This window comes from Mirounga leonina, unplaced genomic scaffold, assembly GCF_011800145.1.
Source record: "Mirounga leonina isolate KUSES-001 unplaced genomic scaffold, KU_Mleo_1.0 Mir_178, whole genome shotgun sequence".
NCBI lineage: Eukaryota > Metazoa > Chordata > Mammalia > Carnivora > Phocidae > Mirounga > Mirounga leonina.
Genome location: NW_023270464.1, coordinates 320,665 through 348,266, shown reverse-complemented (window position 1 = coordinate 348,266; position 27,602 = coordinate 320,665). Strand labels below are relative to the sequence as shown.

General features: G+C 39.2%; 2 protein-coding genes across 16 annotated transcripts in view; one reads left to right on the top strand and one right to left on the bottom strand.

Annotated features, from left to right (window-relative positions):
• The window catches only part of NIPA2 (NIPA magnesium transporter 2), a 32,781-nt gene extending 9,920 nt beyond the window's left edge, over nt 1–22,861 (top strand). For 8 of the 9 annotated variants that reach the window (XM_035023918.1, XM_035023917.1, XM_035023914.1 and 5 more), the window contains 5 exons: nt 2,076–2,307; nt 3,759–3,815; nt 9,013–9,103; nt 10,269–10,429; nt 21,368–22,022. In XM_035023918.1, the coding sequence (XP_034879809.1) occupies nt 2,169–2,307; nt 3,759–3,815; nt 9,013–9,103; nt 10,269–10,429; nt 21,368–21,999 (1,080 nt within the window). In that variant the 5' untranslated portion in view covers nt 2,076–2,168 and the 3' untranslated portion in view covers nt 22,000–22,022. Of the gene's footprint in view, nt 1–2,075; nt 2,308–3,758; nt 3,816–9,012; nt 9,104–10,268; nt 10,430–21,367 lie in introns of all 9 variants that reach the window. The other variant, XM_035023909.1, reaches the window with a different exon arrangement.
• A 1,386-nt stretch (nt 22,862–24,247) lies between these two features.
• The window catches only part of CYFIP1 (cytoplasmic FMR1 interacting protein 1), a 133,733-nt gene continuing 130,378 nt past the window's right edge, over nt 24,248–27,602 (bottom strand). For all 7 annotated transcript variants that reach the window (XM_035023903.1, XM_035023904.1, XM_035023905.1 and 4 more), the window contains 2 exons: nt 27,142–27,289; nt 24,248–25,058 (listed from right to left, as the gene is read on the bottom strand). In XM_035023903.1, the coding sequence (XP_034879794.1) occupies nt 24,894–25,058; nt 27,142–27,289 (313 nt within the window). In that variant the 3' untranslated portion in view covers nt 24,248–24,893. The remainder of the gene's footprint in view (nt 25,059–27,141; nt 27,290–27,602) is intronic.

Genomic DNA, 27,602 nt, shown 5'->3' with positions numbered 1-27,602 from the left:
TTTTAGGATTGTTTGTTCCAGCTTCTTGAAAAATGCCAATGGTATTTTACTAGGGATGGCATTGAAAGTGTAGATTGCTCTGGGTAGCATAGACATTTTAACAATGTTTATTCTTCCAATCTGTGGGCATGGAATGTTTTTCCATCTTTTTGTGTCTTCTTCAGTTTCTTTCATGAGTGTTCTGTAGTTCCTAGAGTATAGATCTTTTACCTTTTGGTTAGGTTTATTCCTAGGTATCTTACGGTTTTTGGTGCTGTTGTAAATGGAATCGATTCCTTAATTTCTCTTTCTACAGTTACATTGTTAGTGTATAAGAAAGCAGCTGATTTCTGTGCATTGATTTTGTATTCTGCCACATTACTGAATTGCTGTATAATTTCTACTAATTTGGGGGTAGAGTCTTTTGGGTTTTCCACATAAAGTATTATGTCATCTGGGAAGAGAGAGTTTGACTTCTTCTTTGCCAATTTGGATGCCTTTTATTTCTTTTTGTTGTCTGGTTGCTGATGCTAGGACTTCTAGTGGTATATTGAACAATAGTGGTGAAAGTGGGCATCCCTGTCATGTCCCTGACCTTAAGGGAAAAGCCTTCAGCTTTTCCCCATTGAGAATGATAGTTGCTGTGGGCTTTTGATAGATGGTTTTTATGATATTGAGAAATGTTCCCTCTATCCCTACACTCTGAAGAGTTTTAATCAGGAAAGGATGTTGTATTTTGTCAAATGCTTTTTCTGCATCAATTGAGAGGATTGAATGGTTCTTTTTTAATGTGCTCTATCACATTGATTGATTTGCAAATGTTGAACCACCCTTGCATCCCAGGAATAAATCCCACTGGGTGTGGTGAATAATCCTTTTAATGTACTGTTGGATCCTATTGGCTAGGATCTTGTTGAGTATTTTGGCATCCATGTTCATCAGGGATATTGGTCTGTAATTCTCCTTTTTGATGGGGTCTTTGCCTGGCTTTGGGATCAGGGTAATGCTGGCTGATAGAAGGAGTTTGTCTACATAGATTTCTAAGAAGAAAGTGTATGCATGAGAAAACTCCGAGTTTCTCTGTATAGATTATTCAAAAAGGACACATGAAATTGGTAAATGTATTAAACTAGATTTGTATATTTTCATGCCTGATTTTCATTCTGTAGAATTTTTTTTCTTAACAGCAAAGTTTTGTTGCTAGGGACTGTCATCTAAGACTCGGAACATTTAAAATATGAAGCTAGAGTTTACAAAACCAATTTAAATTTTAAATTTAGTATTGGCATATAAAAGTAGTTTTATTTTTATTCTTTCAGTTTTATTCAATTATTCTTGACATACAACTTTTTTTTAAAAGATTTTTTATTAGTTTATTAGAGAGTGAGACAGCATGAAAGTGGGGAGGGTCAGAGGGAGAAGCAGACACCCTGCTGAGCAGGGAGCCTGATGCAGGACTTGATCCCTGGACTCCGGGATCATGACCTGAGCAGAAGGCAGTCGCTTAAGTAACTGAGCCACCCAGATGCCCTTGACATATAACATTGTATTAGCTTAAGGAAAACAACATAATGATTACATATTTATATATTTTAAAATGATCACCACAATAATTTCAGTTAACATCACACATTACAAATTTATTTTCTTGTGATGAGAACTTTTAAGATTTCTCTAAGCCACTTTCAAATATATAATACAGTACTGTTAACTATAGTCACCATGCTGTACATTACATCCCCAAACTTATTTTTAACTATATCTTTTGGCCACCTTCACCCATTTCTGTCACCTTTCTACCCCATCACCCATTTTTGTCACCCCTCTACCCCTGCCTCTGATAGCCACCAGTCTGTTTTCTGATTCTGTGAGTTTGGTTTTTAAGTATGGCTTTATATCATGATCCCATCTTTTCCCATAACTATAAGAAATATAATTTTACATCAGTGGTAAATTATAAATAGTAAATATATTATCAGTGGTAGTAATGAAAATATTCCTTTATAAGAAGAGAAGTAGAGTGAAATTTTGAATTGCATATGGACTATCATGATCATTCTGTTAAAACTCATTTTGTTTTGTTTTGCATTGTTTAGATTTGAGGATTGCATAATCCTGCCTCCAGCACCAGTGGTTTCTCTGTTTGGTGATCAATGTGACTCACAAGAACTTCTTCAGTAACAAACGAAATGATCCAGGGGCGTGGAAAATATGACTTTTACATTGGTCTGGGATTGGCTATGAGCTCCAGCATTTTCATTGGCGGGAGTTTCATTTTGAAAAAAAAAGGTCTTCTGCGACTTGCCAGGAAAGGCTCCATGAGAGCAGGTAGGCTGTGCCCTATGTGACTGTAAAATGACATATGTGTGTGCTTGTGTACTTGGGTTCTTTGATGGTAGACAACCATATCTTTATTCCTAGTTAGTATGTTCAATACTTAGAATTATGCAAGCCTTGTAAATTTTATAGAGAATCAAACATCAGTTTTGTAATGAGAAAAATTAAAAGTGAGACAATGTCAAAATAAGCTATTAACTCCTGCAATTATTATCAAAGTGGAAATAGGGACCAAGGCCCAATTAGCAGCCAGCCTTATCTTTAAATTTTGATATGTGTGCAGTGAAGGAAATAGGGTTTATGAATAGAATCAGAATGTTACTGAAGGCTAGGATTTTTTGTCAAGAATAATAGTTTTACTTTTACCTTAAGACATTTTCCCTGATGATCTCAAATTGGCAGGAAGGGGGAAAGAGAAGGCTTACTGTGGTTAAAGAGTATTCTGTTCAGTGATTTTCTGAAGGGTGGTATAGATTATTTCCCCAGAAACTGCTGACAAGTCACAAGACCCTGGGGGATACTCAATATGATTAAACCCCACTCTGACTTCATTTGGTGCATTCATGACAGCATTATTTTGCGTTCTGGTCATGTTCCATCATTCAGCCTCTGCTTTAGTTCTAGACCTGGTTCTGACCTCATAAGAAGACCTGCTTTGGCAGTAAAACAATAAATCACTTTCTCCCGCTTCCTGTGCCATCTTTATGGCCAGAGCTAGTAGCCTCTGTTAGAGGTTAGTGGGCAGAGGAGAAAGTATTAGCATATGCTGCTTGAACAAGTATATTCCTCATTCTTGTCTTAAGGCAGCTACTCTCATTGTCCATGATAGATATGCTTGTCAAAGGGTTAATTTGCATTGGCTTTTTCTTTTGGACAATGGCTTAAGTACCAATTAATTCCTGATTTTATTAATTTTGGGGGGAGGAAAGTCAAGTAGGAAGATGAGCATCTTGGCAGCTCGACTGATGAATGCTCAATCTTTTTATGTATGGTCAATATAAAACCCCTTTCTCCAAGGTTACTGCCTCATAACTGGGACTAACCCACACCTATATGGCTTATCCACATTCAGACTAATTTATTTGAAGTTGGGTTACTTCTTACTGGTTCATTTTCTTTACTATTATTGAAGCTGAGTTCACAAAACAAAAGAATGAAGTATAGACCGAATATAAGGATTGATTTAATTCCTTCAATATAGTGTACTGAACAGTATAGTGCAAACCTAAAAATTTTAACATTATTATGATCCTCGTCCCTTTTTCTAAGATAATCATAAAAAGATTATTTTAGAAATTCCCTTATACAGTCATGATGGAACCTTTATTTAAAGTAATAATCAACAAATGAGGTATTTCAAAATCTGTCATTGCTAATAGTTGTCATAAATTTATAAGAGTCTGATAATCTTCCAAAAAAGTGAAATATTTTTTCATTCACAGGTCAAGGTGGCCATGCATATCTTAAAGAATGGTTGTGGTGGGCTGGATTGCTATCAAGTATGTATATAGAATATTTCAAGGAAATACTATCGTTGTATATTAAAGTATTTGCATATACTAATACAGCCTCATATTACTAGCACATTTTGTTATTTAATTTTTTTTTTTTTTTTTTTTTTTTGAGATTTATCTGTTCTAGAGAGAGAGAAAGTGAGGGAGAGAGAGGGGCAGAGAATCCTGAAGCAAACTCCCCACTGTGCACGGAGCCTGATGCTGGGCTCAATCCCAGCACCCCAAGATCACACAACCTGAGCCAAAGTCAAGAGTTTGCTTAACCGACTGAGCCCCTAGCACTTTTTAAAATTTTAAATAAATCCTTTTTTAATGAACAGTACTCAAAATATAAAATTTAAGCCAGTAAAAGTCATGTAGCAGTTTAATAGTTTATTTAATTTGAATGAGAAGACTTTCTTTTACCTGTCTGATTAAAATATGTCTGATATATGTGTTTTTTAAAATTCTCAGTTTAAGAAGGTAACTTTGAGGGGTGCTTAGGTGGCTCAGTCAGCTAAGCATCTGCCTTCGGCTCAGGTCATGATCCTGGGGTCCTGGGATCGAGCCCCACATCGGGCTCCCTGCTCAGTGGGGAGCCTGCTTCTCCCTCTGCCTCTCTCTCTCTCTCTCTGTCGCTCATGAATAAATAAATAAAATCTTTTAAAAAAAAAGGTAACTTTGAAAGTAAAATATCCTCCTTTTAATTCCTCCCCCTTCATTGATTTTCATTCCAAATTGGAATTTTGGAATTTAGAATTTTGAGCCTGGGTGGCTCAGTTGGTTAAGCGTCTGCCTTTGGCTGGGGTTGTGATCCTGGGTTCCTGGGATCATGTGGACCCAACCCCCCCGCACCTCCACCCCCAGCGTAGGACTCCCTGCTTAGTGGGGAGCCTGCTTCTCCCTCTCCCTCTGCCAACTCCCCCTACTTGTGCCCTTTCTCAAATAAAATCTTTTTTTTTTAAAGGAAAGGTATGCATTTGATAAGAGAGTCTATGCTTATTTTGATGATTACCTTTAAAAAGGTACATAGAAAAATGATTCTTAAGACACCAAACCTTCAAAGTATTCAGGATTAAATTTTTTTTTTTTTTTTTTAATTTATTTATTTGACAGAGAGAGAGATAGCGAGAGCAGGAACACAAGCAGGGCGAGTGGGAGAGGGAGAAGCAGGCTTCCCGCGGAGCAGGGAGCCCGATGCGGGGCTCGATCCCAGGACCTGGAATCATGACCTGAGCCGAAGGCAGACGCTTAACGACTGAGCCACCCAGGCGCCCCTAGGATTAAATTATGTAAATGTTCTCTATAAGCTTAAGAGTGGTTGAAATAACGAAGAGACTGACTTGACTGTTCATTCAACAAATATTTATTGATCATTTCTGGTATGCCAAGTGTTATTCTGGGTGCTGGAGATAAAACTATTCAAACAGAAAAATCCTTACCCACATGAGACTTAACATTCTAGATGGAAGCAAATAATAAACTAGATAAATACATTAAAATGTGTATGTTAGTGATAAATACTAACATTTGCTAGGAATAAAGTAGGGAAAGGATGTAACATGAAGGATAGATAGGTTTACATTTTAGATGGGAGGCTAAGACAGTTCCCTTATATTTTAGAAGAGGGGACCAGAGCAGATCTTATTATTTGATTAAAAGATGTAAAGTGAGGGAGTTAGCCATATGGATATTTGGGGCAGGAACATTTTAAGCAGGAGGAAACAGTAAATGTGAAGACCATGAGGCAGACCAAGCCTAGCCTGTTGAAATGTGACAGGCCACCTGCAAGATAGCCCACAAGGATTCTCATCCCCTGGTATTCACACCTTCTTATAATCCCCTCTCACATTGAATTAATGTTGGCCTGGTATGATCTTAGAATGTAAAAGAAGTGATGATGGGTCACCTGGGTGGCTCAGTCAGTCGGTTTAGCAGCTGTCTTCGGCTCCATTCCTGATCCCAGGGTCCTGGGATCGGGGCTCCCTTCTCAGCAGGGAGCCTGCTTCTTCCTCTCCCTGCTACTCCCCCTGCTTGTGCTTGCTCCCCCGACCCCCGTGTCAAATAAATAAATAAAATCTTTTAAAAAAACAAAGTAGGGGCGCCTGAGTGGCTCAGTTGGTTAAGCGTCTGCCTTCGGCTCAGGTCATGATCCCAGGGTCCTGGGATCGAGTCCCGCATCGGGCTCCTTGCTCCGCGGGAAGCCTGCTTCTCCCTCTCCCACTCCCCCTGCTTGTGTTCCCTCTCTGACTGTGTCTCTCTCTGTCAAAAAAATAAATAAAATCTTTAAAAAAATAAATAAATAAAAAAACAAAGTGATGAAGTGTGACTTTAAGGCCAAGTCACCAAAGGCATTGTGGCTTTACCTTGATTGCTTGGATGCCTACTCTGAGGGAAACCAGGTGTGGTGGTGTTAGGACATGCCCGCAGCGTGAAGAAGGTTCCCAGGCCATAGCCAGTACCAACTTGTCAGTCATGTGACTAAGCCACCTCGGTTGTGTTCTTCAGTTCCAGTCCAACCTTCAGATGACTGCAGCCCCAGCTTCTATCTTTGACTGTAGACCTCTTAAAAAACCCTGAGTGAGAAGAACTTAATGATCTCTTTTTTCTGAAGTCTTGACCAACAGAAACTATGAGAAACCATGAAGTCTTGACCAACAGAAAAAAGGCTTTTGTTTTAAGGTCCTAAATTTTGGAGTGCTTTATTTTAAATACTGCACTGGATTATTAAAGCCCGAAGGTTACGTTAAAGAGGAAAGAATAGCAAGGGAGTGAATGTGGGCGAAGTAGCAGTAAGAATGTGGGGGAGTCTGCTTCAGGATTCTCTGCCCGCCCCCCCCCGCTCACTTTCTCTTTATTTATTTGACAGAGAGAGCCAGAGAGGGAACACAAGTAAGGAGAGTGGGAGAGGGAGAGGTAGGCTTCCTGCAGAGCAGGGAGCCCGATGCGGGGCTCAATATCAGGACCTTGGGATCATGACCTGAGCCGAAGGCAGATGCTTAATGACTGAGCCACCCAGGCGCCCCAGATTAGCAAACTTTTAAATCTGACAGTATCAAGTGGGACAAAGGGAGCTCTCATACTCTGCTAAGTGAAATTTGGTATAACCATTTTGGAAAATACAGTAACCATAAGTGATCTTTCTATGAGATCACATCCTTCCCCTGCATAAGATTTCCCAGTGGCTTTTCAATTCAGATGAAATCTGTATCATGATTCACAAAGGTTGTGTAGCATGTGGCCCTGGCTACTTCTGACTCCAGGGCTGCTCTTCCCCTCGCTCATTCTGCTGGAACCATCCTTGTCTTCCTTGCTGTTCAGACATGCCAGACCTTGCGTGTCTTGTCAAAGGCTTGTACTTGCTGTTCTCCCTGATTGGGATATTCTTCCCCCAGATAGCTACAAGTAAATACTTCACTTCATACCAGACTGCTCAAAAGTTTTCCATTGGAGTGCCCTTGCCTGGCACCATGAGCCTGCCTTCACCAGCACTCCATTCCTTTCTACACTGCATGGTTAAACACTTGACATGTGTATTTTGCCTATTTTCCCTCACTAAAATGTAAGTTTTTAGGAGAACAGTATTTTTTTTGTTTTTTTATTTTTTTAAAAGATTTTAATTAATTTGAGAGAGCATGAGAGAGAGAGTGAGGGGAGGGGCAGAGGGAGAGGGAGAAGCAGACTCCCGCTGAGCAGGGAACCTGGTTGCAGGACTCCCATCCCAGGATACTGGGATCATGACCTGAGCACAAGGCAGACTCCTAATGGCTGAGCCACCCAGGTGCCCAGGAGAACAGTATTTTTGTTTTGCTTACTGTTGTATTTCCTGATCCTAGAATAGCATCTGGCACATTGTAGGTACCTAAGGATGTCTTTTGAATATAAGAGTTGGGTTTAAAAAGAAAAAACTAGTGAAAAAGACTTGGAAGAAGTGCTTTCATAGAGTTTTAGCTGCTTCTAATTGATTTGTGTTTGTTGTGATAGGATTTATTAAAATTTTTTTTAAAGAATTTTTATTTTTTTGACAGAGAGATAGCGAGAGCAGGAACACAAGCGTGGGGGGAGTGGGAGAGGGAGAAGCAGACTCCCCACTGAGCAGGGAGCCCGATGGGGGGCTTGATCCCAGGACCCTAGGATCATGACCTGAGCCGAAGGCAGACACTTGATGACTGAGCCACCCAGGTGCCCTTTATTTAAATTTTTTTAAAAATATACATAAGGGCGCCTGGGTGGCTCAGTTGGTTAAGCGACTGCCTTCGGCTCAGGTCATGATCCTGGAGTCCCGGGATCAAGTCCCGCATCGGGCTCCCTGCTCAGCAGGGAGTCTGCTTCTCCCTCTGACCCTCCCCCCTCTCATGTGCTCTCTCTTTCTCATTCTCTCTTTCAAATAAATAAATAAAATCTTAAAAAAAAATACATAAGCATAAATTGGACCTCTTCAGTTAAAATTACAGATTTGTATTTTTTTTCTAAAAAAATTTACAGATTTGTATTATTTCTAATTGGCTTGGATTCTGTTCTAATGTTGGTAATTTACAGGAGAACCCTTATGAGTAGATGGGAGAAAATAAAGAAATTACTAAATACAATTGAAGTAGCATATAAAAAATATATGTATACATTTGACCCTTCAACAACATGGGACTTATGGGCACTGACCCCCTGTGCAGTTGAAAATCTGCATATAACTCTTGACTCCCCAAAAACTTTACTATTAGCATACTATTGACCAGAAGCCTTAACCAATAACAAAGTTGATTAACACATACTTTCTATGTTTTATGTATTATATACTGTATTCCAAACAATAAACTAGAGAAAAGAAAATCATACAAAATACATTTACAGTGCTGTTAAAAACCCACACGAGTGGATGCTTCAGGTTTAAACTCCTGTTAAGTTCAAGGGTCAAGGGGTGCCTGGGTGGCTCAGTCATTAAGCGTCTGCCTTTGGCTCAGGTCACGATCCTAGGGTCCTGGGATCAAGCCCCGCGTTGGGCTCCCTGCTCCGCGGGAAGCCTGCTTCTCCCTTTCCCACTCCCCCTGCTTGTGTTCCCTCTCTCGTTGTTTCTCTCTCTGTCAAATAAATAAATAGAATATTTAAAAAAATAAGTTCAAGGGTCAACTGTACATGAAAATAAAATGTGGCATTTCCGTTTTGAGTAATTTGTTCTGAGAGTTTTCTTTTGTTGTCTATCTCCAAGTGGGAGCAGGTGAGGTGGCCAACTTTGCTGCATATGCCTTTGCACCAGCCACCCTAGTGACTCCATTAGGAGCTCTCAGCGTCCTAGTAAGGTAAGGATGCTATGCTTCGTGTGTAGGAACAATAGTTAGTAGATTAGTCCATAAAGCATTCGGTGCCATCTAAGTACACATGCTCAGCATAATTTACATTTAAACAATCTTGAGAACTTTTTTTTTTAAAGCTGCTTAGTAATTTGCTTTTAAAGGGTTATCTTTTGTGCATAGGCGTGCTGTCAATTTGCAGGAGAAAATGCTTCTATGCTTTGTCTTGCTTGTATTCAGAGCCAGCAATAGTTCTACTTTTATTACAATTTTTTAAAATTTCAAGTTGGACTTGTCACAACACTTATCATTTGAGACATGTACACTTTTGTAGATGATGGTTGGTGATAAATCAGTTTCTATACCTACAGAAAATCAATGATTTGCGCAAGGTTATGTTCCTCTGAAGACTGGTCTGGGGTACTCCTTTGGAAGGAGCAGTCCAAGACTTGTCCTTTTTCTGTTATTTTAATGATTAGCCCAAACAGCTAAGCCCATATTGAAGTTTGGGTTTTGGTTACTGTTCTCAAAGTTGATTGATTGATAGGTTTTTTTTAATCTTTGTTTCCCCCCAAGATAGTGTGTGTGTGTTTAAATTGGTATTATATGTAAGTTACATAATTTTTCAAGATACTATATAATCGTAGAATATAAAGATATGTTGTGGTACCTGTCTTTCACCCTTAATTTTCTGTATGCTATGTCATATTTATAGGTTTACATTATAAATTTTTTAGATTTGGTTAAAACTGGCTATAAAGTATTAAAACTTGATAATTTAATAGGCAAATTAATAGAATTACATGAACACATAGGAAGGATGCATCAACTGGTACGGATAAATGAAAGTTGAGCAAATTTTAAGCATTGGTTTGGACATGGATTCTTAGGTTATAAATTTGTACCGCAGCTCCATTTATTGTAAACTTCATACTGATTTTCTACGGTAGAAATATGGTAACTATACTAGTGTATGAAGAAACCATTGTTTTGCTGGAAAGTTTAATTTTATGCTTGAGTGTGCCTTTTCTTTACCTTGTCTGAAAGCCAAAGTGTCTTTACAAGTTCACAGTGTTTTAGTTTTTTAATAATTTAAATTCTTTGTTGTGTTGATATTTAAAAATGAGAAAAGTGGTTGATTATTTTAATGTTCTCCACCCCTTCCCCATTTTAGTGCCATTCTTTCTTCATACTTCCTAAATGAAAGACTTAATCTTCATGGGAAAATTGGATGTTTGCTAAGTATTCTAGGATCTACAGTTATGGTCATTCATGCTCCAAAAGAAGAGGAAATTGAGACTTTAAATGAAATGTCCCACAAGCTGGGAGATCCAGGTAAGAAACAAGAAAAGCTTTATCAGTCTTACTATTTCACTTTTTAATTTAGTTTTTATTTTAACCAAAATTTTATGTGCATGTAAAGAGGCCCGTTGTTCTACATGGCTTATTATGAAAAATAATGGTCATTTTCCTCTCCCACCAGCCCCAAACGCCTTATTTATTTTGTTCTTTAATTCTGTGTCTCTAAATAACATGCTTATACTGCTGCTATTCTCTTTGGCTTTAGGCATGATATATTATATTTGCAACCTACTGTGTCTATCTGGTTTTGTTTAAATGATTTAATTACATTATAATCACTATATAACTTTTATTCCCAGCTTAGACATATGATACAACTGCTTTTCCTTCCTTGTTTGATTTATGTTTTTTCTTAACTGATAATGATCATGTTTGATCACTTTTCTGTGACTTTATCAATCCATCCTGAAACACTTCTCCAGTGGTCTTACTTCTACCCTCAGTAATTTCAAACATATTAGGTATTCTGCAGTTTCACCTTTCTGGAAATTTTCCCAGAGTCTTATGTGGCTTTAGTCCAGACTGGTATCTTGAGCTGCCAGCACATTTGTCATTGTGGACTTTCCTTCATCAGCATCCTGAAGGATCCCCTTCACTTTCTCTTTTTTCTTGGCTCTGAATCCTGGGTTTGCCCCTTTATTTTGGTTGGAGCCACTATTGTAGGAGACAAGAAAGGCATAGAAGAGATGAGACTTTTTAAGACCTTGTATATATAAAAATGTCTTTAATCCATGTGACCTCATTGTCTTCTCACTTGCAACACAGTTGATTCTTTATCTTTTATATGTGACCTATATTATGTCTTTAGCAACCTTTAAGATGTCCTCTTTGCCCTCATCATCTGAAATTTACCACTAAGGAACCTAGATGTGGGCTACTTTTTATCCATTTTGCTAGGTACTTGATGGATTTTTTTAAATTTGGAAATGTATATCTTATTCTAGGAAATCAAATTGGTTCTTTGATATTCTTGGTTTTCTCTTTCTGAAATTCTTCTTACTCTTCTGTTGATTGGACCTCCTGAAATATACAATGACTTTTCTTATATATATATTTTCCCCCGTTTTTACCGCTTTTTCCTTTTAGTTCTGCCTTTTGGGAGATTTCCTCAGTTTTGTCTTTGCAGCCCTTCTTTTGAGTTTTTATTTCTGCTATTACATTTTTAATTTCCAAGAGCTTGCTTTTGCTTTTTGGTTGTGTGTGTGTATGTCAAAAAAAAAGTGAAATTCATCCTCAACATTTTGCAGATGTACAGTACACTATTGTCAACCACATGTGTTGTGTTGTGCAGCAAGTCCCCAGAGTCTTGGTTATTTAAAAGTCTTTCTGCAAACTTCAATATCAGGATTATTTGTGGGCTCTGTTTTTTCTTTTTAGTCATTTAGTCTTATCTTTCGGCAGTTTCGATCAAATGCCGGATATAGAATATTAAAAAGTGTAAAGGCTCAGGGCGCCTGGGTGGGTCAGTCGTTAAGCATCTGCCTTCGGCTCAGGTCATGATCCCAGGGTCCCGGGATGGAGCCCCACATCTGGCTCCATGCTCCGCAGGAAGCCTGCTTCTCCCTCTCCCACTTCCCCTGCTTTTATTCCCTCTCTCGCTGTGTCTCTGTCAAATGGGTGGATAAAATCTTTAAAAAAAAAAAAAAAGTGTAAAGGCTCTAGGTGATGTTTTATTCTTTCAGAAGGAATCTAAATTTCTTCTGTTGGGCAGATACGAGTACAGCAGATCACTTTAACTTGAAGTGTTGCTTCACTCTTTGTTGAGGCTGGTTTCTTTCCATTTTGCCTGTGTTCTTAATCATAGACCCTCTTTCTCTCAACTGATAGCCTGGGATGTTTACCTGGACCCTCCACCTGGGTGAACTTCGAATGGCAGTGTCTGTGTCAGCATTCCAAGACTGCACGTGTCTTCACTCAGGTCCCTGGCATTTTCACCAGGCTATCTACTTGGTTTCTCAGACCTGGGCATGTACAGCTTCTGTGCCCACAAATACCTTAAGGGGAATTGCACACAGAAATTTGCGCTTAACTTCTCTTCAGTTCCTTCCTTTCTGGAATCTTGGCCCCTGTCTCCCAGCTGCTTAGGCAGCCCAAAATTCCAAGTTTTTATTTTTACCTAGTCTACTGAAATTTCCGCAAGCTCCAGGTCACCACTTTCTGCTGGTCTTTATGCCCATCCTTATTCCCTGCTCTAGAACTGGTAGTCATCACAAGGGAGAAAGCAGAGCTGGTGTTGACCTTTTCTCCAGATTTTCACCTTTCAAGTTCCAGCTGCTTTGCTCTGGTATTTCATCATTGTCTCTCTGAAGATTTATTAATAGTATTTTTATTGTTTTGGTTTTTTTTATTATGTTACGTTAATCACCATACATTACATCATTAGTTTTTGACGTAGTGTTCCATGATTCATTGTTTGCGTATAACACCCAGTGCTCCATGTGGAGCGTGCCCTCTTTAATACCCATCACAAGGCGAACCCATCCTCCCACACCCCTCCCCTCTAGAACCCTCAGTTTGTTTTTCAGAGTCCATCGTCCCTCCTGGTTCATCTCCCCCTCCGATTTCCCCCCTTCATTCTTCCCCTCCTGCTATCTTCTTTTTTTTTTTAACATATAATGTATTATTCGTTTCAGAGGTACAGATCTGTGATTCAACAGTCTTCCACAATTCACAGTGCTCGCTATAGCACATACCCTCCCCGATGTCTGTCACCCAGCCACCCCATCCCTCCCACCCCCCACCACTCCAGAAACCCTCAGTTTGTTTCCTGCAATTAAGAATTCCTCATATCAGTGAGGTCATATGATACATGTCTTTCTCTGATTGACTTAATTTCGCTCAGCATAACACCCTCCAGTGCCATCCACATTGTTGGAAATGGCAAGATCTCATTCCTTTTGATGGCTGCGTAATATTCCATTATATATATATATCACATCTTCTTTATCCATTCATCTGTCGATGGACATCTTAGCTCTTTCCACAGTTTGGCTATTGTGGACATTGCTGCTATAAACATTGGGGTGCACATACCCCTTCGGATCCCTACATTTTTATCTTTGGGGTAAATACCCAGTAGTGCAATTGCTGGATCATATGGTAGCTCTATTTTCAACTTTTTGAGGAACCTCCATACTGTTTTGCAGAGTGGCTGCACCAGCTTGCATTCCCACCAACAGTGAAGGAGGGTTCCCCTTTCTCCACATCCCCGCCAACATCTGTCGTTTCCTGACTTGTTAATTTTAGCCATTCTGACTGGTGTGAGGTGGTATTTCATTGAGGTTTTGATTTGGATTTCCCTGATGCCAGCAATGTTGAGCACTTTTTCATATGTCTGTTGGCCATTTGGATATCTTCTTTGGAAAAATGTCTGTTCATGTCTTCTGCCCATTTCTTGATTAGATCTTTTGTTCTTTGGGTGTTGAGTTTTAAGAAGTTCTTTATAGATTATGGATACTAGCCTGTTACCTGATATGTCATTTGCAAATATCTTCCCCCATTCTTTCGGTTGTCTTTTGGTTTTGTTGACTGTTTCTTTTGCTGTGCAAAAGATTTTTATCTTGATGAGGTCCCAGTAGTTCATTTTTGCCCTTGCTTCCCTTGCCTTTGGCGATGTTTCTAGGAAGAAGTTGCTTCGGCTGAGGTCAAAGAGGTTGCTGCCTGTGTTCTCCTTTAGCATTTTGATGGACTCCTGTCTCACATTTTGGTCTTTCAACCATTTGGAGACTATTTTTGTGTGTGGTGTAAGGAAATGGTCCCATTTCATACTTCTGCATGTAGCTGTCCAATTTTCCCAACACCATTTGTTGAAGAGACTTGTCTTTTTTCCATTGGACATTCTTTCCTGCTTTGTCGAAGATTAGTTGACCAGAGTTGAGGGTCCATTTCTGGGTTCTCTATTCTGTTCCATTGATCTGTGTGTCTGTTTTTGTGCCAGTACCATACTGTCTTGATGATGACAGCTTTGTAATAGAGCTTGAAGTCTGGAATTGTGATGCCGCCAGCTTTACTTTTCTTTTTTTTTTTTTTTTTAACATTCCTCCTGCTGTTCGAGGTCTTTTCTGGTTCCATACAAATTTTAGGATTATTTGTTCCATTTCTTTGAAAAAAGTGGATGGTATTTTGATGGGGATTGCATTGAATGTGTAGATTGCTCTAGGTAGCATTGACATCTTCACAATATTTGTTCTTCCAATCCATGAGCATGGAACGTTTTTCCATTTCTTTGTGTCTTCCTCAATTTCTTTTATGAGTATTTCATAGTTTTCTGAGTACAGATTCTTTGCCTCTTTGGTTAGATTTATTCCTAGGTATCTTATGGTTTTGGGTGCAATTGTAAATGGGATCGACTCCTTAATTTCTCTTTCTTCTGTCTTGTTGGTGTATAGGAATGCCACTGATTTCTGTGCATTGATTTTATATCCTGCCACTTGACTGAATTCCTGTATGAGTTCTAGCAGTTTTGGGTTGGAGTCTTTTGGGTTTTCCACATAAAGTATCATATCATCGGCAAAGAGTGAGAGTTTGGCTGCTGCTTTGCCGATTCGGATACCTTTGATTTCTTTTTGTTGTCTGATTGCTGTGGCTAGGACTTCTAATACTATGTTGAATAGCAGTGGTGATAGTGGACATCCCTGCCATGTTCCTGACTTTAGGGGGAAAGCTCTCAGTTTTTCCCTATTGAGAATAATATTTGCTGTGGGTTTTTCATAGATGGCTTTTATGATATTGAGGTATGTACCCTCTATCCCTATTCTCTGAAAAGAGTTTTGATCAAGAAAGGATGCTGTACTTTGTCAAATCCTTTCCTGCATCTATTGAGAGGATCATATGGTTCTTGTTCTTTCTTTTATTAATGTATTTTATCACATTGATTGATTTGCGGATGTTGAACCAACCTTGCAGCCCACGGCTAAATCCCACTTGGTCGTGGTGAATAATCCTTTTAATGTACTGTTGGATCCTACTGGCTAGTTTTTTGGTGAGAATTTTTGCATCCATGTTCATCAAGGATATTGGTCTGTAATTCTCCTTTCTGATGGGATCTTTGTCTGGTTTGGGGACCAAGGTAATGGTGGCCACATAAAAGGGAAAAGTTTGGAAGTTTTCCTTCCATTTCTATTTTTTGGAACAGTTTCAGAAGAATAGGTATTAATTCTTACTAAAATGTTTGGTAGAATTCCCCTGGGAAGCCATCTGGACCTGGGCTTTTGTTTGTTGGGAGATTTTTGATGACTGCTTCAATTTCCTTAGTTTTTATAGGTCTGTTCAGCTTTTCTATTTCTCCTGGTTCAGTTTTGGTAGTTGATATAGCTCTAGGAATGCATCCATTTCTTCCAGGTTATCTAATTTGCTGGCATAGAGTTGCTCATAATATGTTCTTATAATTATTTGTATTTCTTGGTGTTGGTTGTGATCTCTCCTCTTTCATTCATGATTTTGTTGATTTGGGTCATTTTTCTTTTTGATAAGTCTGGCCAGGGGTTTATCAATCTTGTTAATTCTTTCAGGGAACCAGCTCCTAGTTTTGTTGATGTGTTCTTTTGGTTTCTATTTCATTGATTTCTGCTCTGATCTTTATTATTTGTCTTCTCCTGCTAGGTTTAGGCTTCATTTGCTGTTCTTTCTCCAGCTCCTTTAGGTGTAAGGTTAGGTTGTGTATTTGAGACCTTTCTTGTTTCTTGAGAAAGGCTTGTATTGCTATATACTTTCCTCTTAGGACTGTCTTTCCTGCATCCCAAAAATTTTGAACAGTTGTGTTTTCATTTTCATTTGTTTCCATGAATTTTTTAAATTCTTCTTTAATTTTCTGGTTGACCCATTCATTCTTCAGTAGGATGCTCTTTAGACTCCATGTATTTGAGTTCTTTCTGACTTTCCTCTTGTGATTGAGTTCCAGTTTCAAAGCATTGTGGTCTGACAATAGGCAGGGAATGATCCCCATCTTTTGGTACTGGTTGAGACCTGATTTATGACCTAGGATGTGATCTATTCTGGAGAATGTTCCATGGGCACTAGAGAAGAATATGTATTCTGCTGTTTTGGGATGAAATGTTTTGAATATATCTGTGAAGTCCATCTGGTCCAGTGTGTCATTTAAAGTCTATTTCCTTGTTGATCTTTTGCTTAGATGATTTGTCCATTTTAGTGAGGGGGGTATTAAGGTCCCCCACTATTATTGTATTGTTGTCAATGTGTTTCTTTGCTTTTGTTCTTAATTGCTTTATATAATTGGCCACTCGCATGTTAGGGGCATAGATATTTACAATTGTTAGATCTTCTTGTTGGATAGACCCTTTAAGTAGGAAATAGTGTCCTTGCTCATATCTCATTACAGTCTTTGGTTTAAAATCTAATTTTGTCTGATATAAGGATTGCCACCCCAGCTTTCTTTGGGTGTCCATTAGCATGGTAAATGATTTTCCACCCCTTCACTTTCAATCTGGGGGTTTCTTTGGGTCTAAAATGAGTCTCTTGCAGACAGCATATCGATGGGTGTTGTTTTTTTAATCCAGTCTGATAGCCTGTGCCTTTTGATTGGGGCGTTTAGCCCATTTACATTCAGGGTAATTATTGAAAGTTATGAATTTAGTGCCATTGTACTGCCTGTTAGGTGACTGTTACCATACATTGTCTCTGTTCCTTTCTGGTCTGTGTTGCTTTTAAGCTCTCTCTTTGCTTAGAGGACCCCTTTCAATATTTCTTGTAGGGCTGGTTTTGTGTTTGCAGATTCCTTTAGTTTTTGTTTGTCTTGGAAGCTTTTTATATGTCCTTCTATTTTCAGTGACAGCCTAGCTGTATATAGTACTCTTGGGTGCACATTTTTCTCATTTAGTGCTCTGAATATATCCTGCCAGTCCTTTCTGGCCTGCCAGGTCTCTGTGGATAGGTCTGTTGCCAATCTAATGTTTCTGCTATTGAGGGTTTCAGATCTCTTCTCCCGAGCTGCTTTCAGGATTTTCTCTGTCTATGAGACTTGTAAGTTTTACTATTAGATGTCGGAGTGTTGACCTATTTTCATGGATTTTGAGAAGGGTTCTCTGTGCTTCCTGGATTTTGATACCTGTTTCCTTCCCCAAATTAGGGAAGTTCTCTGCTATAATTTTTCCAGTATACCTTCTGCCCCTCTCTCTCTTTCTTCTTCTTCTGGCATCCCAATTACTCTAATGTTGTTTAGTCTTATGGTATCGCTTATCTCTTGAATTCTGCCCATGTGATCCAGTAGTTGTTTATCTCTCTTTTTCTCAGCTTCTGTATTTTCTATCATTTTGTCTTATATATCACTGATTCTCTCTTCTGCCTCATTTATCCTAGCAGTTAGAGCCTCCATTTTTGATTGCACCACATTAATAGCCTCTTTGATTTCGACTTGGTTAGATTTTAGTTGTTTTATTTCTCCAGAAAGGGTTTCTCTAATGTTTTCCATGCTTTTTTCAAGCCCAGCTAGTATCTTTAAAATCATCATTTTGAATTCTAGTTCCGACATCTTACTAATGTCTGTGTTGATTAGGTCCCTGGCAGTTTGTACTGCCTCTTGTTCTTTTTTTGAGGTGATTTTTTCCATCTTGTCATTTTGTCCAGAGGAGAATAGATGAATGAGAAAACAAAATGCTAACAGGGTAACAATGTCCACAGAAAATATACACTAAACATATCAGAAAAGACCAGAAACCAGGGGACAAGAAAGGGAAAGAAAGAAAGAAGAAAAAGATAAAAACAAACAAAAACAGAACAAAATAAAAAAACCAGAATATGATCAAATATGATCATGCTGCTGTATAGATCAGTGCCACACAGTAGATTTTGGGCGTATTTTGGTCTGTTAGGAGAAAGTGCCTCCAAAGATTTCAAAGAAAGAAAAACTTATATATGTATAAAAATAAAGGTGAATATGATGAGGAGACTGTAAAGATGAAAATTATAAAAGGTTTTATAAAAAATTGATAAGTTGGTTGAAAAAAGAAGAGGATTTAAAAAAAAAAGGGAGAGAATGTGATCAGGCAGGACACTAGAACAAAGTCATACACTAGAGATTTAGGGTATGTTTTGATCTGTTAGAAGAAACTGTATCTCAAAATTTTAAAGAGATAACAACTTATATATATATATATACCAAAAATAAGGTTAACTACTATGAAGGGACAGAATTTGACTTTAAAAATGAAAAATAAAAAATATTTATTAAAAAAGGGATTGTTAAGTTGTTGGTTGAAAGACGGAAAAAGAAAAATTCAAAAAAAAAAAATAGTTAAAAAAAATTAACTTTGAAAGAGTAAGGAATCATGGTAAAAAAGCCATGAATTCTATGTGCAGTATTCCCCTAGCTCTGGAATTCTGCCATTCTCATTGATGGGTAAACTTGGTCTTGGCTGGCTGTTCTCCCTGATCTTCTGGGGAGGGGCCTGTTGCCTTGGTTCCCAAATGTCTTTGCCGGAGGCGGAATTGCCCCGCCCTTCTCGGGTCTGGGTTAAGTAATCTGCTCGGGTTTGCTCTCGGGAGTTTTTGTTCTCTGAAAGCTTTCCATACAGCTTTGGAGGCCGAGAGTGAAAATGGCAGCCTCCCAGTCTCTGCCCCGGAGGAGCCGAGAACTCGGGGTCCCGCTCCTCAGTGTACCCCCAGAGAAAAGCAGTCAGTCACTCCCATCTCTCTGGTCTCCGGCTGTACTCCGTGCTCACCTGGCTTGTGGCCAAGCGTTTCTATCTCTGGCACCCGACCCGGTGTGGAGTCTCCAAACCAAGCAGATTCCTGTGGTGCGCTCCCGGGCTGCACCTCCCGGGGGAGGAAGGGGAGTCTCCCCGGATCTGCCACTTGTTGGGTCCCTGTTGGAGGAGCAGTGGCCCGAATGTGCCGCGGATCATGGTTTATGGCAACTCCTGCTGAGAAGCCCGCACCTTGGCTCTGTCTCTGCAGCCAGCTTCCCCGCTCTGATACCTCGGAGCTCTGCTGCACTCAGGCATCCCTGGTCTTTCTGTGACCCCGAGGGTCCTGAGACCTTAGTGTCCCAGCGAGGTTCCAGCCCCCGCTTAGCCACTGGAGCAATGTCCCTCAGCGGAGCCGACTTCTAAAAGTTCCGATTTTGTGCTCCACGGCTCTGTTACTTGCCAGAAGCGGCATTCAGAGGCTCCCTCCCCTGCCATCTATTCTCCCGAATATCGCCTCGGATTCAGTTCTCTGCACTTCCTTCCAGAAAGTGGTCGCTTTTCTGTTCAAAGAGTTGTTGCTATTCCTTTCTTCAATCTCCTGTTAAGTTTGTAGGTGTTCGGAATGGTTTGATCCTTGTCCAGCTGAATTCCTGGGACCAGACGAAATCCAGGTCTCCTACTCCTCTGCCATCTTGCTCCACCCCCAGTATTTTTATTGTTTTTGTGGGATGCTGATTTATCTGTTCTGAAGTTTTCCTCTATCTACATTGAGAGCAAACAAAGGCTTTATGTTTTTCTGTTTGTTTTGGTTCCTCTCCTGGTGATCCTTGTTTGCCTTCTGAAATCAGGCTTGTCTGATCCCCAGCAATGTCTCCTGCCTGAGTGCTGGGAGTTGAGTGGGAAAGGAGGAGTAAATGTCATAGACCTAGACCTTACCCCAAACCCCTATGTTACTGTGGCACCTACACACTCCACTAGCCAGAGTCCTCCAGTTTGCTGTGGCAGGAATTAGCAGGGTTTCTGCAATCTTAATGCTTCTTTAAAAGACTTTCAGCCAGGTCTCCAGTTTTTGTCTCTCCTTTACCATTGTATCTTTGGAGTGTTCTGTGCTGCAAACTGACTTTCCCATCTTTCATCATTGTTGATGTGGGATTCAGCTTTCTTGTATGTGTTGTAAGAGTTATGAGTTTATCTTCTGCTTTCTGGCTTCCATAGTATTGTTGCTATCATCTCCTTTACCTGTTCTTGTTTTTGTATGTTTGATTCTTTAAGAGTCCTATTACTAGGGCACCTGGGTGGCTCAGTCATTAGCATCTGCCTTTGGCTCAGGTTGTGGTCCCAGGGTCCTGGGATCCAGCTCCACGTCCGGCTCCCTTCTCCGAGGGAAGCCTGCTTCTCCCTCTCCCACTCCCCGCTTGTGTTCCCTCTCTCACTGTGTGTCTTTGTCAAATAAATAAATGAAATCTTTAAAAAAAGTCCTATTACTATTTATTTTATTGGCAGAGTTTAAGGAGGGAAAAGAATAAATTCATGTGACTTGTGGCTCAGTTTCCTCATCTTAAAATGCAGATGATAGTATCTATATTATAGGGCGGATGTGAGGATTAAATGAGTTAATCAGTGCAAATTGCTGAGAAAAGTGCCTGGGCCGCGGTGCTACATAGTTGTTAGCTATTATTATTACTATGCTGGGTTCAGTTCTCTATATTTGGCAGAACCCTGACAGTATTTTTGATTCTCTTACTGATTCGCTATTTACTCCAGTGGTTGTCTCTAAATATTTTAAAAATGTACTCCTTTTAGGACAAACTTGATTTGTAACTGCCGTTTTTGTTTTTTTTTTTTTAGCATCTATAAGTTGTTGAATATTCAAGGTCATCTCATGATTTCTCTCCACTAGTTCTTGATTGTTTGCATTCTTGGAGCATTCCAGTGGGTGGGAAGTAGCAAGATACTCTAGAGTAGGTGCCTGGAAATCAGGCTAATTTCCGTTTTCTATTATCTAATTACCATGAGGCTAAGACACTATGTTAAAAATGTTAGTGATGTAACAGTTTATGAATATGAAGTATAGTGTAATCTCCCAGTATATACATCTAACTAAATTTTTGTGAGTGTACCTTTGCTGGGGCAGCAAAAAAAGCTAGTATGTATTTTAAGGTCACACCTTTTCTCCTTCCTCTCAAGTTAATATTTGTTCTGGATTCTCAGGGGTTTTTTTTAGTACTTACTCATTGGCCTAAATACAACTTTTCTTTGCCTCCTCCAGGTTTTCTGGTCTTTGCAACACTTGTGGTCATTGTCTCATTGATACTAATCTTCGTGGTGGGACCTCGCCATGGACAGACAAACATTCTTGTGTACATAACAATCTGCTCTGTAATTGGAGCGTTTTCAGTCTCCTGTGTTAAGGGCCTGGGCATTGCTATCAAAGAGCTGTTTGCTGGAAAGCCTGTGCTGCGACATCCCCTGGCCTGGATTCTGCTGCTGAGCCTTATAGTCTGTGTGAGCACACAGATTAATTACCTGAACAGGGCCCTGGATATATTCAACACTTCCATTGTGACTCCAATATATTATGTATTCTTTACAACATCAGTTTTAACTTGTTCAGCTATTCTTTTTAAGGAGTGGCAAGATATGCCTGTTGATGATGTCATTGGTACTTTGAGTGGCTTCTTTACAATCATTGTGGGAATATTCTTGTTGCATGCCTTTAAAGACGTCAGCTTTAGTCTAGCAAGTCTCCCTGTGTCTTTTCGAAAAGACGAAAAAGCAATGAATGGCAATCTCTCTAACATGTATGAAGTTCTTAATAATAATGAAGAAGGCTTAACCTGTGGAATTGAACAACACGGTGAAAATATCTCCCGAAGAAATGGAAATCTCACAGCTTTTTAAGAAAAATGTAATTAAAAGGTTAATCTATAATTGTGTTATAAAGTGAACTTGAATATCAGAATGGGTCTGAAAAAGCATTGTTCTCAACAAAAATGTTCTCTGGAGACAATCTTTTTTAAAGTTTCACAGATTTGGACCAAGAAATTACTTTTCTTATATTTACATGATGGTAGCTCACTAAAATGACCTCAGTACCTGGCCAATTTCTATTAACATTGTATTATTATAGAGGTATTTTAAATTTTTCCTTCACTGAAATCTAAATGCACTGACAGTTTTAAGTCTATGAAAATCTTTATTTTTTCATTGGTGATGAAAATCTGAAATGTACATTTGTCATCCCCACTCCATCAATCCCTGACCATTTGAAGGCTTTTTGATTTAAAAAGGAACAAAATTTTCCTAATACATTATCCTGTGATTTACCTTACCTATAAAAATGACTCCTGTTTGATGAATTATTTTAATTTTGAGATGTTAGTTTAAGAGAATCCTGTTATTAAATGAAAAACAATTTACCAAACAAAAAAGGGTAGGAAGCTGCCCGATGGGAGATGTTTCTCACACTGTGACTTATCACCATACATTTGATGGTCTTCGTATTCCTTGATGGCACCTTGCTAAACCAGCTCATCTGCGTCTGTCAGGCTGCAGCCTGACTGGTTTCATTCTTCACTTACTCTAATCCCTTGATACCTGGGATCTTGATTTACCATTTTACATCAACTCTTGTACTTTTCAGTATATTTTCATAATGAGTTACATTATCATTTAGATCTTCTAACAACTCTGGGAAATAAAGTCCAAAGACTAATTTCTTAAATTTAGCTCATGTTATAATAAAAAGACAAATTGGAACAGTTCTTTTCTAAGTCTGAATGTTTAGAACAAACACGGTGTTTGTAAAATATGGTTTATTTGTACCCAGTATCTATCTATCTATTTTGCTTTAGAGTTTGTTCAGGTCACGGTGTATTTTGGTCTAAAAATGTCCATGTTTGATGATGTTTATGGAAAATTTCAAATGTATGCAAAAAAGGTAGACTAGTATAATGAATTCCGTCCAGCTTCAGAACCAATCATCATAGCAATTAATTGGGCTTTAAAAAGTAGACCATTGGGGCGCCTGGGTGGTTAAGCGACTGCCTTCAGCTCAGGTCATGATCCTGGAGTCCCGGGATCGAGTCCTGCATCGGGCTCCCTGCTCGGCAGGGAGTCTGCTTCTCCCTCTGACCCTCCCCCCTCTCATGCTCTCTGTCTCTCATTCTCTCTCTCTCATATATATAAAATCTTTAAAAAATAAAAAAATAAAAAAATAAAAAATAAGATATACCATTTCCACCTGGGTAGTAGGAAGTACATGGGCTTGTTCCCACTGTGCTGCTCCTGCCCAAGGTCACACAACTTGACCCCTACTGTGTAACCAGTCACCACTGGTGCCTCACTGTCCTTGCCTGGGGGGTTGCCGGAGCCTCACTGTTGTGACGGCACCAATGTCCCACCACACAGCTCTCTTGGCTTTATCAGGGCAAAGTTTCATGACATAAATTCCCTTTCCCCAGCATTTTTTTTTTTTTATCCTCTAAGGAGCCTTTGTAGACTTTGTTTTTCTAATTGCCTCCCCCATGTAATCTTACTGTCACAGATGATACACTGTTTATGTACTATAGATCTGTACACCTAATAGAGTAAGAACCAGTTTTCACCCCCATGGGTGTGATACGGCACTCAGAATGCATAGATTAATACATTCTTAATTCAACATCTTATAGCACTTGAAATTGTACATAAATGTTTACATGTTATTTGGTTTATAATGGAGTCTTAGAGAACTTAGTAATATGAATTATTTAAATTTGGCCATTAATCATTAATTCCTCATAGTCTATACTCCAGTATAGAGTGAGCAGATGATGCTACCCTCGGTCTGTGGCAGAATGCTGGCCCCAGGGTTATTCACATTACCAAAAGCAATATTTTTAGGTAACTTTTGGTAAAGAACAGTTCTATTTCATATTAAGGTTAAAGAGTACAATGGAATAGTTCACAGACTTTATTTTCAGTAGCATGTATGATGCTGCTGGATTTTAGTGTTGTTTCCAAAGCCATATGGCAGTTACTCCATATCATGATCTTGTCCCTTCTTGGAAGGCCACAGGTGGCCTAGACTCATCTCCTGGGCCAGGTCTGTGCAGATAAGTACCTTGCCCAAACCGGGGCGTAGGTCACAACACTGAATAAACACAAATAAGTTTTATTAGTTTTATTTCTGTAACCTTTAAATCATATCTTACAAATTAGATTCTGTCACAACTGGATTTAGTAGAAGCAGAGGAATCAAGTTTACTATTTTCTGAAACGTTGACACAAAAAAGGGAAGGGAACAATGACTTAGAAAAGGTTACTCATAAAAGACCATCAGAAAAATCCTTAAACAAAAGCTAAATAATCATTAATTCTAATTGGTAGTGCATTTTATTACAATGAGCTGGTTATTAAGTTTCTTAAGTCCATAAATCTTTCCCCACATATTACTGATCCTTTGCTAAGGAATAAATGGATGAACTCAGCAGCACTCTGACATAGCTAGCTGTTGGAACATTCCATAGAAAAATGGAAAATAATTCTGTAAGAACATGATGGCAACAATAAGCAGCCCATATTCTCAAACTTTCTAATTACCAAAAGCATATACAATTTTAGTCTAGAAAAATAAGTCAATTTTATAAAATTAAGCTTTTAAATTGAAAAGTACCCCCCTTTAACACGCACAGAGATACTGAAAAACAGTCCCTAAAAATCTCGCTAAATAGTTTATGGAAAGAAAAACATGCCCTTATAGTTATTAAATGCAGTCAGTACTGGGACTCTTCAAAAATATGATACACATGTCCTCAGCTGCTGGCCAGGGACTGGTGGATAGGAGGCTGAAAGCAGCGAACATGCTCCACGGGGGTGCTTTCTCCATCGCCAGACTTCAAGTACTTGTCCAAGATAGTAATTATCTCATCATTTAGAATCTGGAACTTGCGAATTCTCTCCACCATCTTCTTCAATGGCTGCAACAGTTAAAATTAGGATGTCTTACTATTAAAACATGTACATTTATTCATGTTTCAAAATGGCAGGATTTTCACATTTTTCATAAAAATTACAGCAAACTACTAGCACACATACCTCTTTAATGTACTTATTAGAACAATGAATATATTTTGCATTTAAACACATCTCTCTATTGGTCTCATGCTACTGACTGTAGGTTTACCTGTTATAGACCTAGTATTCATTCAACACACAGGTATTAAGAAGCTGCTGTGTATTAAAAACTGTGAATGTAAAGATGAAAATAATATGGTCAGTGGGGAAAGACCAGTAATCCAAGTCTTAGATTCCAGTTCTTGTGGACAGCATACTTTGATAGACTGTGCTGGTATAACAGAACTGGATAAAGAACACACGCACGTGCACACACACATACACAGGAAGACACTTTAAAAAGCATTGCAGGTTTTGTCTATGCAGGAGGTAAAGCAGAAGCCAGGACTTCCTAAGGGACAGATGCCACCAGCAGCAGTGGGAAGAGATGTCCTAGGCTATAAACAAGTGGGACTACACGTAGAAACTCCCAACAAAGCCAGGACCCTCCAAGGTGACCCCAATTTGGTAACAGTTCCTGGAGATGAGAAGCAAAAATCTTGGGAGAAAAGCAATCCATGGGGTGCCTGGGTGGTGAAGTTGGTGGAGTGTCCGACTCTTGGTTTCAGCTCAGGTCGTGATCTCAGGGTGATGAGATCGAGCCCCACATCAGGCTCCACGCTTAGCGTGGAATCTCCCTGAGTTTCCCTCTCCCTCAAATAAATCTTTAAAAAAGAAAAGAAAAGCAATCTAAATTAAGTTCAATTGGACAAGAGCTGGCAAATAAACCCAACACAAAATATTTCAGAGTTTTAGATAACCTTTGAGGCTTCAGACACTAGAATTACAAGTTATACTCCTATCATTCAAAACTAAAAACAGTAGATTAGAGTTAAAGTGAATTAGTTAACAGAATAATACAGTATTCCTGGAACAGCCCAGAGAGACAAGAAAATGAAGACATGGGAGGTGGAGTGGCCCCTTGAAGACATCCATGCCCCAATCCCCAGAACCTATGAACATGTTACCTTCCATGGCAAAAGAGACTTTGAAAATGTAGTTAAGATTATAGACTTCAAAATAGGGAAAGTACCCTGGATTTTCCAGGTGAACCCAATCTAATCATATGCAAAAAGAACTTTCTCCAGGTGGAGGCAGGAGGTATGGCAGAAAGGAAAGTTGAAAGACTGGATGCATGGGAGGGACTTGAGATGTGGGCTAATGGCCAGCAAGGAAATGGGGACCTTAGTCCTCCAACTGCAAGGGACTGTGTCCAGCAGATTCATCTCTAGAGGCTCCAGAAAGGAACATAGCCCTACAGATACACTAATTTTGGCCTTGAGATGATAGAGGACCCAACTGAGTCATGCTGTACCCAGATTTCTGACCGACAGAACTGAGAGAATGGGTATTGTTTTAAACCACTAAATGTCTGGCAATCTGTTGTGGATTAGGAAAGTAATTAGAAAACTAACAGGATAAGGGATAAGGGAACCAGAAGAATGTCTAACAAGAATGTAACTGTAGTCCTAAAATAGAATAGAGAGAATGGAAGAAAAGACTAAAATACTTGAAAAGATAATGGCTGAGTATTTTCTAGAATTCAATTATAAAGAATCCATAAAATGACAAAGGGAAGAAGATCTTAAAGGTGCCAAAACAAGCAAACAAACCAACAAATCAAACAAAACAAACCACACACACTTTGGGCACAAAAAAAGAAGCCAGAAGACTGGAATAGTATGCCAATAATCTGAAAATGCAGATCCTATAAAGCTGTATAATATGAAGCAGATCTAAGTACCCTAAAAGGAGAAAGAACATGGAACAATTAGTACTTTAACTGCCTGACTGCTTTACTTATCAAGTATATTTAGATTCATTTTGGAAATGAAAAGAAAGCTTCAGCTGGTGTCAGTCACCTTACGTACTGGGATGAAAAGCATTCCCCAAAAAAGGACTTTTAATAAGTACAAAGTATGATTATTTTGTGAAGCTTCCACATACCACATTTTTGATAATCTCATCTTTGCCATCATGTTTCTGGACTTTAAGTAGGTGGTAGCAGAAATCCAGGACTGCGAAGCGCCGCTGTTGCCCAAGAAGTACAATGATCATACAGCCAGCCCAGTGGAGCCCGTCGCCAAAGCACTGCCTAAAAACAAGAAGCAGCAAGTACAATGGGCAATCAACAAAAATTATAAAGTCTTTTATAAGTCTGTGTCCAGACGTCAATGACCAAGGAATCCACTTGAAACAAGCCAGGAAGGGAATGCTGAGCAGCAGGAGATGTGTCCTTCTTTTTGGTAAACATCTCTTTTGGGTTCCTCTGGCACACTGCTTCTTAACCTTTTTTTTAGATCATGGACTCTTCAAGAAGGATGACTTTGGGAAGCTGTGGACACCTGCCCCACCCCTGAAAAACACATACCGAACCTGCCTAAGTTTCCATGGGTTCAGAGAACACC